The following is a 14,632-nucleotide window of genomic DNA, read 5'->3' as shown; positions in this document are numbered from 1 at the left end:
TTTTTTAATTCATCATTCTTCTTAGGCTAGGGTTTTTATAATATGAATATAAAAGTAAAATATAAAAACGCTTACAAAATAATAAAAAATACATATAAACACATTATAAAAAACCTAACCTAGGGTGCCGCCAGCAGCGGGGCAAGGCCCAAGCTACCGGTGGTCAGGGCTGCAGAGAGAGGAACCGACGTACTATCCGCGCCGTGTCCAAGATCACCGCCTTCTGCATCTGTCCCTTGTTCCAACCACCTAGCGAGAGTCTCTCAAGATGTAGGACTCTTCGCTATTTAATTAAACCGTTCACTGAAACAACTAGCGGGACAATGGCCGTCGAATCAACAAACATACAAATTATTATTATGTCTGTCTTTTACAATTTCTCGGAACCATGGGGTCCCGGGCATTTGGAAGGCGTGCGTGGGGCCGAAGCCAACACGTAGAGGCCCCTTGTAATAAGACAATTTACTCTAAATGTAATGTGACACCAACCGACGATTATCCCTGTTTGCACTATAGTAGTGCACCCAAGGACAAGCCCCGGTTAGTGTAAGACTATTGTAAGAAAAGGTACAAAAATAAACCGGGCTATTGAGTTGAGTTGCTAGTGGGCTAGTAACCGGAACTATGGAGGAGACTATGGCACCTGCCCTGCTCATATGTTAAAAAACATGAAAAAATGGGCCAGGTGGTGACTCGCCAACTCACAATATGGGTCCCCGAAAACGGCCGCTCGCACGGAGCGACAAGGGGACAACATCACGTGAGCGGCTCAGGGCGTGGAGAGGTGTGCAACGCTTTCTACCCAGTGGCTGTTATAACAGCCACTGTGCCAACTCGCGTCTTATGCATCTTTCACTTCCACCCCTGGAGCATATAGCTAGCGACTCCTCTCTGGACGGCCAATGAAGGCCAGAGCTGAGAGTCCTGCGGGTCCCCTTGGGGTCCACTCCGACCGACGAAGACACGCCGGAGACGGAGATCCTGACCGACTCTCAGGAGCACTCGGGTCCGTGGGGTCGTTACTCCCCAACAGCTCGCCACAAGCTGCCCTGCGGGCTTATTATTATATTATTATAATTTTTTAAATTAAAAAATACCACTTAATATAATTTACTATTTTCTTTATATATTTACAGAGATTCAAAGGATCGCCGTGGTCGTATGCCACGCAATTATAAACTTTAAGGTAACGTGGCATACGACCACGGCTATCCTCTGAATCTCTGTAAATTTATAAAAAAAAATAGTAAATTATATAACGTTATATTTTTTAGTTTAAAAATGATAACATTAATAATATTTCCAGTATGATATTTTCAGAATTCTATCTTGTTTTATACTTTTTAGAGCGCGATTTACAGTAGTAGTCGGCTAGTCGTGTTTTAGTTTTAGAACTTATTTTTAATTTAATTAATTTTGGGGTCATGATTTCGTACTGATGACTATTTGAAGCATAGACTAGGAATCCTCTAGACCGAGTTTAGAGCAATTATTTCATGCAACCGATGATGCCAAAAATGCGGGGGTGCGCGGGACGAGGTGAGCGAAGTCCCGTGTCGTGATTGGTCCGTTCAAAGACACGGACGTCACACAAAGACACATTCGACTGGAACATGGAGTAATGCGTGGCAGAGGGGGTAGTGCGACTACGCTCAGTCTGGAGGATGTTTCGTTTGTGATTTGAAGTCACTTTATATTACTTTTGCGAGGGCGTCGTCAATACAGAAATACACACAGAGCGCCGCATATATCGGACTACGCCCGACTCCTTTGGCTTTGGGACGCGTACACCGCGCCACGTACGTTGGGCTACGCCCGACTCTTTTAGTATATGACGCTCATAGTACATAATATATTTATATTAACGTTCGTGATGACTTTATGACCTCTAGAGGGCGCCGTGTTAAACCAGCGGACGACTAAGGGCCAGTTGCACCAACCACATTTGACAGGCTGATCAACGTCAGCCCCAGCGCTTTACTATGAAACTTTCCATACATAAAAATTTAGCGAACTCTTTAACGATAGGTACCTATCGGTTTGGTGCAACCGACCCTAAGACGATTCGAATGACATGTCGTTTGTCAAATTATAATGAGTACTTTAGAAGTTATGAGGGAACAGATGAACGTACATATATACGAGTACATACCCACATACATACCGGTAAAAATCATAACCCTCCTTTTGCGTTACCGTAGTCGGGTAAAAAGTACAGAACCCTTGGTGGGCGAGTCCGACTCGCACTTGTCTATGTTTGTTACTCTCTACGGCAAAGTGCGAGTCGGACGCGCGCACGACGTGCTCCGTACCATTACGGCAAAAAAATCACATTTTTTGTATGGGAGCGACACTTATATATTTATTTTATTCTGTTTTTAGTACTTGTTGTTATAGCCTCAACAGAAATACACTGTGAAAACTTCAACTGTCACGGTTCATGAGATGTATCTCATCGCTGGCGTGGCGGCTGGCTGGCTGGCATTTCCATCTCCATGTAGCCTCGACAGCGATATATATTTTTTTAATTATCTGCATTTAAATAGTGGTAGGTATTTGTTGAAATTGAACTGCTCATGAAAACTATGAATGAAAATCCTCTAAGGCAGCGGTCGGCAACCTGCGGCCCGCGGGCCGCATGCGGCTCGTGAACCTGTTACTTGCGGCCCGAGAGCCGCCTTGGCTATTTTGTATGTAATAGTGACAAACGACAATGTCTCATAAAGTCATAAATATTAACAAAGTACGGCCCGCGTCACCTCCGTTAACTACTATTTGGCTCTTGGCTGCTAAAAGGTTCCCGACCGCTGCTCCAAGGCATAAGATTTTTGAAAGTCTTGATGCACTATGGTTGAAAATAATTTAAATGGCATTGAAAATTATTTATTTCAATTTATATTTTATCAGAAATAAAGAAGTATTGTGGTATTATTATATTATGGAAATGAACTATTTGATCTTTACTTTTATGTTTTTCGTTGAAATAACTCGGTTAAATAAGATATATATTTTATTTTTACAGATTTACAAGTGACACCACGAAAAACAAAATTATTAAAAAAAATTGATTTCTACAAGCAGAAAATAACAACATTGCGTGAAGGAAATGTATTGCCGCGCATTAAATCATTAGCTCTGAAGACCTTAATCACTGCGTATTTACGCAACAACCGTAGAAATGCGCGAGGTAAGAGATGGAGTCCAATTGAAAAAGCATTGGCAATAGCAATTTACAAGAAATCTCCCAGGACATATCGTCATTTGTTACAACTGGTGGCCTTGCCCAGCATTAGAACATTGCAAAGAGAACTACAAAAAATGAAATTAGAGCCGGGCATCAGCCCGATTATATTAAATCATTTAAAAAATAAAGCCACAGCAATACCTGAAAAAGATAGGCTGGTCGCGTTACTTTTTGATGAGATTGCTTTGAAAAAGCGTCTGATTCTAAACACCAGATCAGATAAAGTTGAAGGATTTACGGATTTAGGAGAAACTCGATACAGAAGTGCAGAAGTGGCAGATCACGCCTTAGTTTTCATGGTACAAGGCTTACATAAAAAACTGAAGCAACCGATAGCCTACTATTTTGTTAAGGGGACGATATCAGCGCAAAACCTTGCTGGTATTATTAAAGACATAATAAAGGCACTTGCTGATATTGGTTACACGGTGGTTACCACAGTATGTGACCAAGGACACACTAATATTGGCAGTTTGAATTTACTCAAAAGGTGGCGTGGCGCTACTACCAATTATTTCATATTGGATGATAAGAGAGTTTATATAATGTTTGATATTCCGCATTTACTGAAATCGGTAAGAAACAATTTTCATAATGGAGGAGAAATTGTAATAAACGGGAGAAAAGGAAAGTGGTCTCACCTACGAGAAGTGGCAGAAAAAAATAAAAGTACCTTACATTTCAAAAAACTAACAGCCCTACACGTGAATCCTACATTTCGGTCGAAAATGAAAATAAAACTAGCTGCTCAAGTGCTCAGTAATACCGTCGCTGCTATTTTAAAACTCATGGCTGAGAAGCACGGTGATGATGATGTTGAGAAAGCTCAGGAAATCTCGGATACTGCCCATATCATAGAAGATCTTGATAGGCTTTTTGATTGCACAAATGGTCCCTCGTCCAGAAAAGACATTATCAAGGGCCGACGAGAGAATGTTTCCAAGAAAACTAACCACGTCGAATTGTGGAGACATTATAAAAAAGTCATGAGTACTATGTATTTCCTAAAGACTGATAGTTTTTTAAGACTGAAGAACGTCCGATGCGTACAGGGATACATTACCTCCTTATCATCACTGGAAGACATTTGGAAGTATGTTGAATCGAAAGGATTCAAGTACTTAAATCTTCGGCAGCTAAACCAAGATAGCTTAGAAAACCTTTTCGGAATGATTAGGCAACATTGTCCCACAAGTCGAAACCCAACGTGCCATCATTTCACAGCCGCCTTAAAGTCAAATATATTGACAAAATTAAGCACGCCAGTAGGTAGAGCAGCAAATTGTGAAGAAGATGATAATGAAGCTATTATAGATTTTGAAGATTTCTTCAAAAGTGTCAAAATGACTGAAGAAATGGTAATACCTGAAGATGTTCAAGCTCCTGTACACTTACCAGAAGAAGCTGAAGCGCCAGTTTTACATTTACCTGATGCTTTTGACTTTCCTGAAGACGATGCAGGATTTCTGCAAATTGAAAGCAGTCTTTTCGAATCGTTCGACAAACAGCCTACCGTATATGTCGCGGGATATTTAGCCTCAGTGGTTTTTAAAAATATACGATGGGAATGTGAGAACTGTACGCGAAGCTTAAAAACTGAAGAGAAGGAACAATGTGATTCAGCAATGTATAGTTATATTAAACTTCGGGAGTGGTAGCCAGAGAAAACAAGTCTTACGTATCCAACATTAAATCTTTGCGTATAAGTAGATACATTTACCTCATATTTTGAAGCTGAAATCAAACCGATTCTTCATGAGAGACATATTACTGAAAAAAGCTGTCATGGTGATGCTGACGAAATGTGATAATATGCTATGGATATGTAATGATCACAAAGCTCGTCTTCTCCGTGTACTGTTAGTTCGTCTTAGTCATCTTTTAATCCGAAACGAATGCCATAGAGCAAATCTAGCTTTCGTTAAATCTGAAGAACCAACTGCTGACATTATCAAAAGGTCACAGCAACAATATACATCAAAATAATAAAACAATAAAAACAGCTTGTCATGGATAAAGCCAATCACTTAGAGTTAGTCCAAAAGTTCTGTCAAAAAGGTTTTTACTGATAAAAAGGTTATAGGTAGATTAGGTAGGTACCTACAGTTTCCTTATTATTCGTACATATACGTATAATTAAAACATTTATTAATGGTGAATTCATTCCAATATATTTTTTCTACTCGTCGACTGCAATTCTTTAATTAAGATTTCGTATACCAAATTGCAATTGGGTACTTTTAATGTACGGGCTCCCAACTCAACTATAATATTCATTTCGAAAAAAGCCATACCTTAAATTCATTATTTATTTTAGGTTGTATAGTAGAAACAACTTCTTCGTAAGTTAGAAACGCGCATGCTACACCATTAATATAGCAACATCCATAGACTACGAAAACCGCTTAGCGTTTCTTGTTAGTTTCCATAGGTTACGGTGGCAAAATTGAGAACAAAAACTGTCTAAAAATTGAATTTAACAAGGAGCAAGTACCAGGGCCTCATGGGTTACGAGAAGGTGTCGTTGACCAACCCGCCGAGACGCGTTCGTGTATGAAGGTATCGCAGCTGCTCGAAGGGTAACTTAGCTGTATACCTTTGGTTTGTTTAACTATATGATTCTACTAGTTTAAAGTGCAATTTTTGTTGAATCATAGAAATATACAATAGTGATACGAGTATAATCAATCTTTTCAATCTCGTACCTCGCTTAGACAATTCTCTATTATATCACGATTGTATTGTACTATTAACGTAATTTTCTTTCGCAGTTTTGGAGCGCGCTGGTGGCCTAGTGGTAAAAGCGTGCGACTTTCAATCCAGACGTCGCGGGTTCAAACCCCGGCTCGTTTCAATGAGTTTTTAGGAACTTATGTACTAAATATCATTTGATATTTACCAGTCGCGGTAAAGGAAAACATCGTGAGGACACCGGACTATTTCCCATAAGGCCTAGTTTCCCCTCTGGGTTGGAAGGTCAGATGGCAGTCGCTTTCGTAAAAACTAGTACCTACGCCAATTCTTGGACCCAAGGCTCCTATGAACCGTGGCAATGTGCTGGGATAATGCGAGGAAGATGAATTCGCTTCCGCAGGTTTGCATAATTCGCACAAATTTCGTTTTATGACAGAGCGTTAGCGAAGGTCTCCAGTCAGATTTTCCGGATGTTCTCCTCTGCAGGTCGTATTTTTTAATCGATTTTCGTCTGATTTTCGTGAAATTTTGTGAGCCGGTTTGGTAATTAAGTAGATTTTTTTTCGTTAGTAAGTACTAAGAAAATTATAAGTATAGGTATTATGGGTATTATTAACCCTACCTTTGGTTACTAGAACTAGCGTAAAACAAAGACAGTATGATTCTCTCTGTCTATGTTTGAAATGTGACAGTCCCGTGCCATATTATTAAAATAGGACATTCTATATCCACTAGACTATTTATTAATTACCCATTTACCCGTTGACTGTCTGAGGGATTTACTTTCAAAGTTTTTATTGTACATAAGAATCATATTTTAATAATTATACGCAATAAAATTCGATTACATATTTTTATTTCATAATTCAAATTCAAAATGGCATATTTACAGCGCGGGCGTACATTGAATCCTGAACGAAACAGGATTCTAAAATAGAATCTTGAGCGTAGTAAGGGATTCAAGTGTTTATGCCCAAGATGGAAATAATGTTGCTACCTATGGCACATACAACTTTTAACATCACCAATGAGGAAATTATTATATTCTAAAATGTGACGTTCCATGGTAAAAGGCACCTTATGGTGGCTGGCGCTTACGTCACATAGCGCCGCAATAATATTGGAGCGGGGTAAATAATAGCGTAAGCGCCAACCGCCATAAGGTACCTTTACCGTGAGACGTCACAAATATTATATGTATAACCTTAGAAAATATGCTCCTGCTCCCAGCAGGGAAGAAAAGTGCCACTTTGATCCCTCCTAGCGAGAAAAAAAGCCCTTTTCACATCCACTATTCGAAAAAGGGGGTTTTTCTTCTCTGCTAGGAGGGATCAAAGTGTTACTTTTCTTCCCTGCTAGGAGAGATCAAAGAAACACTTTAGTTCTATAGGACGTTTATTTTTTTGCATAGATTTTTAGCTTAAATCATACTTTGAATTCTTCGCTTCGTTCATATTTCTATGTACGCCCTCGCCGTAAATAATATGTCATTTTGCTCCATCCTCCAAAATATTTCTGGTCCACATTTAAGTCCAACCATGTACCTATTAGTCCACTCAAAGAACACTTTAAGAGCGCTCTTACAAGAAAAGTCGAAATAATGCAAAATTGATGATACTAGTCGACGAAATTCAGGACTTTGCGCTCATTATTAGAAACAATGAGTACTTGTTCCAGTAAAAGCGTCTTCTTATCTTTATAAATATCGTTGTAAATATTAGAAAAAGGACTTATTAAATTAGTAATGATTTTTTTTCTGATGGTCGTTTCCGAAAAACCCCGTGAAGCACTGAATGGCGAGCTCTTATTTGGAAATGTTGAGAATTTTACTCTGCTAAACCTGGCTATTTTGTATTACTAATACCCTGTACTTTAGGCATATCAAACTATATTTTTCCTACATACCTTTGAGAAAGAGAAAATCAAAGTAAAACGAACTCGATTTTCTCTCCGAAACAAGTGTCAATTCCTACGAAAATCTACTTAATATCGAAGTCATTTTCATACTCAAGCAATCTGCAACGTTTGCTTATACTGTTGGTATACATTAGTGTTTATGAAATTCTACTATATTTTTTTGGCAATTTTTTGAAAACTACTCTATATTACCGATGACGCGCGCTGCGCCAGCTCAGTGCCGCGGCAGAGCTTGTAGAGGCAGGACGTGTGTCGGTCGGCTCCGCACATTTTCTACGGCGACGACGAGGTTTTTTATCATTGTGTGCGGCGGGCGCCGTGTAAAACGCTATACTGTGTGCGTGTAAACCGCAACGAGAGACTTTGATCCTAGCACCGTTTTTATAGTATTATAATTTATAATGGTACAGTTTAATAAACTACCGGACAGGATTAAAAATATTTGAAACGACCTGACATTCTATATGTATTTATTTGACTCAAGATAGTACTCAGGGTCTGATGATGGAGCCGGAAGGTGGTCACCGGTACCAATCAACCATGCAACTAAACCACTTCGTGTTTAGGCTCGTTTTATTCATCTCAACAAGATCTTTGACACAAGATAGTACTCAGGGTCTGATGATGGAGCCGGAAGGTGGTCACCGGTACCAATCAACCATGCAACTAAACCACTTCGTGTTTGGGCTCGTTTGATTCGGCTCAACAAGATCTTTGACTTAAGATAGTACTCAGGGTCTGATGATGGAGCCGGAAGGTGGTCACCAGTACCAATCAACAATGCAACTAAACCACTTCGTGTTTAGGCTCGTTTTATTCGTCTCAACAAGATCTTTGACTTAAGATAGTACTCAGGGTCTGATGATGGAGCCGGAAGGTGGTCACCGGTACCAATCAACCATGCAACTAAACCACTTCGTGTTTGGGCTCGTTTGATTCGTCTCAACAAGATCTTTGGCACAAGATAATACTCAGGGTCTGATGATGGAGCCGGAAGGTGGTCACCGGTACCAATCAACCATGCAACTAAACCACTTCGTGTTTAGGCTCGTTTGATTCGTCTCAACAAGATCTTTGACACAAGATAGTACTCAGGGTCTGATGATGGAGCCGGCAGGTGGTCACCGGTACCAATCAACCATGCCACTAAACCACTTCGTGTTTAGGCTCGTTTTATTCGTCTCAACAAGATCTTTGACTTAAGATAGTACTCAGGGTCTGATGATGGAGCCGGAAGGTGGTCACCGGTACCAATCAACCATGCAACTAAACCACTTCGTGTTTGGGCTCGTTTGATTCGTCTCAACAAGATCTTTGGCACAAGATAATACTCAGGGTCTGATGATGGAGCCGGAAGGTGGTCACCGGTACCAATCAACCATGCAACTAAACCACTTCGTGTTTAGGCTCGTTTGATTCGTCTCAACAAGATATTTGACACAAGATAGTACTCAGGGTCTGATGATGGAGCCGGCAGGTGGTCACCGGTACCAATCAACCATGCCACTAAACCACTTCGTGTTTAGGCTCGTTTTATTCGTTTCTATAAGATCTTTGGCACAAGATAGTACTCAGGGTCTGATGTTGGAGCCGGGAGGTGGTCACCGGTACCAATCAACCATGCAACTAAACCACTTCGTGTTTAGGCTCGTTTGATTCGTCTCAACAAGACCTTGGACACAAGATAGTACTCAGGATCTGATGATGGAGCTGGAAGGTGGCCACGGGTACCAGTCTACCATGTAACTGAACCACTTCGTGTTTGGGCTCGTTTGATTTGTCGCAACAAGATCTTTGACACAAGGTAGTACTGAGGGTCTGATGATGGATCCGGAAGGTGGTGACCGGTACCAATCAACCATGCAACTAAACCACTTCGTGTTTGGCTTCGTTCGATTCGTCGCAACAAGATCTTTGACACAAGTTAGTACTCAGGGTCTGATGATGGAGCTGGACTGTGGCCACGGGTACCAGTCTACCATGTAACTGAACCACTTCGTGTTTGGGCTCGTTTGATTTGTCGCAACAAGATCTTTGACACAAGGTAGTACTGAGGGTCTGATGATGGATCCGGAAGGTGGTCACCGGTACCAATCAACCATGCAACTAAACCACTTCGTGTTTGGCTTCGTTCGATTCGTCGCAACAAGATCTTTGACACAAGTTAGTACTCAGGGTCTGATGATGGAGCTGGACTGTGGCCACGGGTACCAGTCTACCATGTAACTGAACCACTTCGTGTTTGGGCTCGTTTGATTCGTCGCAATAAGATGTTTGACACAAGATACTACTCAGGGTCTGATGATGGAGCTGATGATGACAGACAGGTACCCGTCGCCACCTTCGCGCTCCATCATCAGACCCTGAGTACTAGCTTGTGTCAAAGATCTTGTTGAGATGAATAAAACGAGCCTAAACACGAAATGGTTTAGTTGCATGGTTGATTGGTACCGGTGACCACCTTCCAGCTCCATCATCAGACTGAGTATCACCTAGTGTCAAAGATCTTGTTGAGACGAATCAAACGATCCTAAACACGATGTGGTTTAGTTGCATGGTTGATTGGTAATGGTACCTTCCAGCTCCATCATCAGACCCTGAGTACTGTCTTGTGTCAAAGATCTTGTTGAGACGAATCAAACGAGCCCAAACACGAAGTTGTTTAGTTACATGATAGACTGGTACCCGTGGCCACCTTCCAGCTCCATCATCAGACCCTGTGTATCTTCAGTGTCAAAGATCTTGTTGAGACGAATCAAACGAGCCTAATCATGTTACTACATGGTTGATTGGTATCCGTGACCACCTTAATCATCATCAGATCCTCAGTACCAGTTCGTTTTTAAACCCTCGTTGATACAAACTTTACAACCTATAGGTACCAAATGCAATGACGAAACATGTAAATAAGCGAGTAGGTACCTATAATTTCTTTCGAGTAATATACCTTCATAAGTACAAGTATGGGGCTATTCATAAATTACGTCGTTTTAAATGGGAGGAGTGGGGGGGGTCTGGACATCGGATGATGGTAACATGACGTAGGAGGAAACAGATTCATCCGGAGCTTGATTTTTGGATGATTTGAGGGGTGGGGGGGGTCAAAAATCGTCAAAAATAGATGACGTAATTTATGAACAGCCCCTATGTACATTTGCACTGCATTTAGTATTTTCGTACTTACCAAATAACAGTTATAGAACTTTAAAAGTTAAGTACAGTTAGTGTTGTTATGGTTGATTTCAATATGCTTCGCGAAGGATCAAGAATGTTTAATCCATCATTGTAGTGCGAGTGTGGTAGAAGGGATCGGCGTACTGAGCTCGCACGGCCTGCCGCAGCGCGTAAAATACCTAAACTCGCTCAACGCCGAAATGTAATAGCGCTCTTAAATAACGTACGACTTAAATGTGGACTCGATCCTAACCTGAGTACGAAATTTGTTGACAAGGAGCCTATGTTTCAACCATACCCATTTTATCGATATCGATAACATTATCGATATCGATAAAATACGCAAGCGTGTAGGTTACTACACTATGTAAGTCTGTTATGTTGGTACTATTGTTCTTTGACAGTTCTTTGTCGTACATGTTGGTAATGATTGGATAACCAAACATACACACAGACTAATCAAATCGCTAGTATGGAAGTCCCGTCTCTTAAAACGTAGTGATTATATTCTCTTTGGACGTTGTTAAGTTTGCAATGTAGGCAATGCACATCGCAATCATTTAAGTTATCGTTATCTGTGCACAGCATTAAAAAAAAATTGGCTAGGCAAAACTTGTGGAGTTTATGTTTTTATTATTCATTATTTATTAAAATTTAGTGGTAAACATTAAATAAATTGTGTTTTCATATTAATTTCCATCACTACTAACTCAGTGTTAGCTACATACTTTAGGATGTAGACTGTTAAAAGACTGATTTAGCCGCGCTAGTGCAGAAAGGCCATGCCGACTAAATAGTTTTTAGGAAGACTGTAGTTTGGACTTTAGTGAGCTTCACGATGATGGCCTCAATGTCTACCGGAGGTCCGGGGGACCCGCATACCCAGATGAACACGTACAGGAGCTACGTGACCATGTTGGCGGACCCCGGCGCCAAGGATGAGATCAAGCTGAAAGCTGCGCAAGAGCTCAGTGAAAATTTCGAGGTGAGTTTTGAATTGTAAAGGCTTACAACTAGTGTTATTTAGAGGTGTGAGCCACAGAAGACTTGAGTAGATGGAACCCTAAGGATTTAGGCCTGGCAAACATATTCTTAAAAGGTTTAGGCTTTGTAGTCTCAAAAATTAGGTTTGGTGCTTTGTAGCCCACAGCACTATTGGATCAATTTAAGGTTGATATTAATTAATAGTTAAGTAAGTTAAATTATTTGATATCTAACAATGCATAATTAAAATTATTTTTTTCATGTTTACATTCAACTCCCTGAATATAAAGTATGAATCTCAAAAATCTTATCTTGAACAGTTCATAAAAAGCTCATGTCTTTCAGGCTTTACATTTCAAAAGATTCTAATTATAATTATTGTAAGTCTTTAAGCTACAAGATGCATGATGGTAATGAATTAATCTTTACTATTTAATTTTAGGTGATACTGAGCTCTCCTCAATACCCGCAATTCCTCGCTCACTCATTGAACATATTCCTTAAGATATTAAGAGAAGGCGAACCTCACTTCATAGCCGAGTACAACATTCAGCAAGTCCGGAAGCTGATTCTAGAAATGATTCACCGTCTGCCCATCAGTGAGACGCTGAAGCAATACGTGAATGACATCCTGATACTCATGCTAAAGCTGATGGAGATTGAGAATGAGGAGAATGTGTTGGTGTGCTTGAAAATATTTATGGAGCTCCATAAACAGTATAGGCCACCATACAATACTGAAGTTGATGTGAGTATGATCAGGCATTTTTTATACAGAGTAACATGTGGTTTGATGGTATCCTATTATCCCTCATCCCTCCCTCATCAGGGACATAGGACTCTCAGAAGGGATTTCCATTCTTCACTTTCAACTTTTGACATCATAAATCCTAATTTTAATTATAAATTCTAACTATTACTTAATTATGACATGTAAATTTTGTCATTATATATTCTAATTTTTACCTAATTTTGACATGTAAACTTATGACATTATAAATTCTAATTTTTACTTCATTTTAACATGTAATCTTTTTACATAGGTAAGTAAGAAAATTAGATTTAACTATAATAGTTTGATGAACTTATGTGCTGAATTTGATTGACTTACTGACTGTAGATTGAGGCTTGAAACTTGATGTATGTATTTAATAATTTAAATTTTGATAATATTTTAGTAAACCTGACATTTTTGTAACGTATTTTCCTTTGACATGCATGAAATATGTCAATACAAATAATTTTCACATGCCATAAGGGTGAACATATCATGGGTCAATATGTAAACTTAATAATATCTACTGTACCATATGTTCTTCTGAATAAACTTTCATTTCATTTCACTGTCCAGCGCTGCCTCCTCCAGCTCCGCTCAGCCAAGGCCAGCTGATGCAGCCTCCTTTTCCACTGTGTGCCTCCAGGTGGCACATGGGCGATCTTGACCCCTTTTCTGGGAATTTTCCAAGTCGGCCCTTGCTTGGATACATGGTTGTTTGGCCTTCGTAAAACATGTCCTATCCAGCGCCATTTTTTTTTCACACGGGAGGGCAAGTACAAGTGTAGCTCTTTGCTCCCCTTCTCTGGTGACCCTGGCAGTTTGGATGATAATATTTTTGTTTTACCTCCCAATACAAAAATATCTGAATATGCTGAATAACTTATCATCATGTATTCATATTATTTTAGATTCACAAGTTCCTTCAATGGGTGAAAGGTATATACTCTGATTTGCCAAACCACTTGCCCAAAATATTTGAGCCGAAGCCTACAATCAGAGTGAAGGACTTGTCGGAGGTGAACATTGAACAGTTACTGCAGGAGACGTACACCACTACCCCTATACACACAGAAAAGAAGTTACTTGATGGAAGTGTAGTCACAGTAAGTGCCTGTAGTATAAGTTTACTGAACTAACATTCTTGCAAAGTACATGCAACCTACATAGTGAACTAAATAAAGGAATGCTATCTTTAAATTTGTTTACTTTTTATAGGACTAAATGCTAGTGCCATATGGCTTAGTGTCAGATTCTAGGTCTTATGTAAAATATCGTGGTTTTATTTTATTTCAATGATTTCAATAACACAATAAAAGGTTCTGACGAGTTTACTATACCTCTTCCTATTTTTTAGGGGGGGTGGGTTATAAAATAAATAAGCAATGTATATTTGTAATAAAAGTCTCTTTTGATTTTCAAAGTTCAAAATCATAATTAATTTAATTTAATCATTTATTTGTTACACTAGTTATCTCATAAAAAATGTACTATTTTTTAAATCTATAATGTAAAATACCATACTTATACACAGTTCTTTCCCTTTCTACCTGTTGCCTGATCTGATCAACATTTCCATTTCCAGTACAACCTCATACCAAGGTCTATGCTGTCACTGAAAGTAATCCAAGAGCTGCCCATCATAGTGGTGCTGATGTATCAGTTGTACAAGCAGAATGTGCATCAGGAAGTCAGCAACTTCATACCACTCATTATGGAGACTATCACTTTGCAACCTGCGGCCGCACATAGGTACATATATTATTGTTTTAAAAGGAATGAAAGCTACCATATATAGTATATAAATTAAGTGCATGCACTGTATATGTATTCAAGTGGATAAA

At 39.6% G+C, this 14,632-nt stretch overlaps 1 protein-coding gene across 1 annotated transcript in view; it reads left to right on the top strand.

Moving 5' to 3' along the window:
* Positions 1-11,640: 11,640 nt before the first annotated feature.
* The window catches only part of LOC134791012 (transcription-associated protein 1), a 60,876-nt gene continuing 57,884 nt past the window's right edge, over positions 11,641-14,632 (top strand). Inside the window, exons 1-4 of the mRNA XM_063762063.1 lie at positions 11,641-12,014; positions 12,456-12,761; positions 13,700-13,894; positions 14,374-14,540. Of these exons, the coding sequence (XP_063618133.1) occupies positions 11,868-12,014; positions 12,456-12,761; positions 13,700-13,894; positions 14,374-14,540 (815 nt within the window). The 5' untranslated portion in view covers positions 11,641-11,867. The remainder of the gene's footprint in view (positions 12,015-12,455; positions 12,762-13,699; positions 13,895-14,373; positions 14,541-14,632) is intronic.

This window comes from Cydia splendana, chromosome 5 (assembly GCF_910591565.1).
Source record: "Cydia splendana chromosome 5, ilCydSple1.2, whole genome shotgun sequence".
In the NCBI taxonomy this organism is placed as follows: domain Eukaryota; kingdom Metazoa; phylum Arthropoda; class Insecta; order Lepidoptera; family Tortricidae; genus Cydia; species Cydia splendana.
Note: the sequence above shows the minus strand (reverse complement) of the source record. Positions and strands in the feature narration are given on the sequence as shown.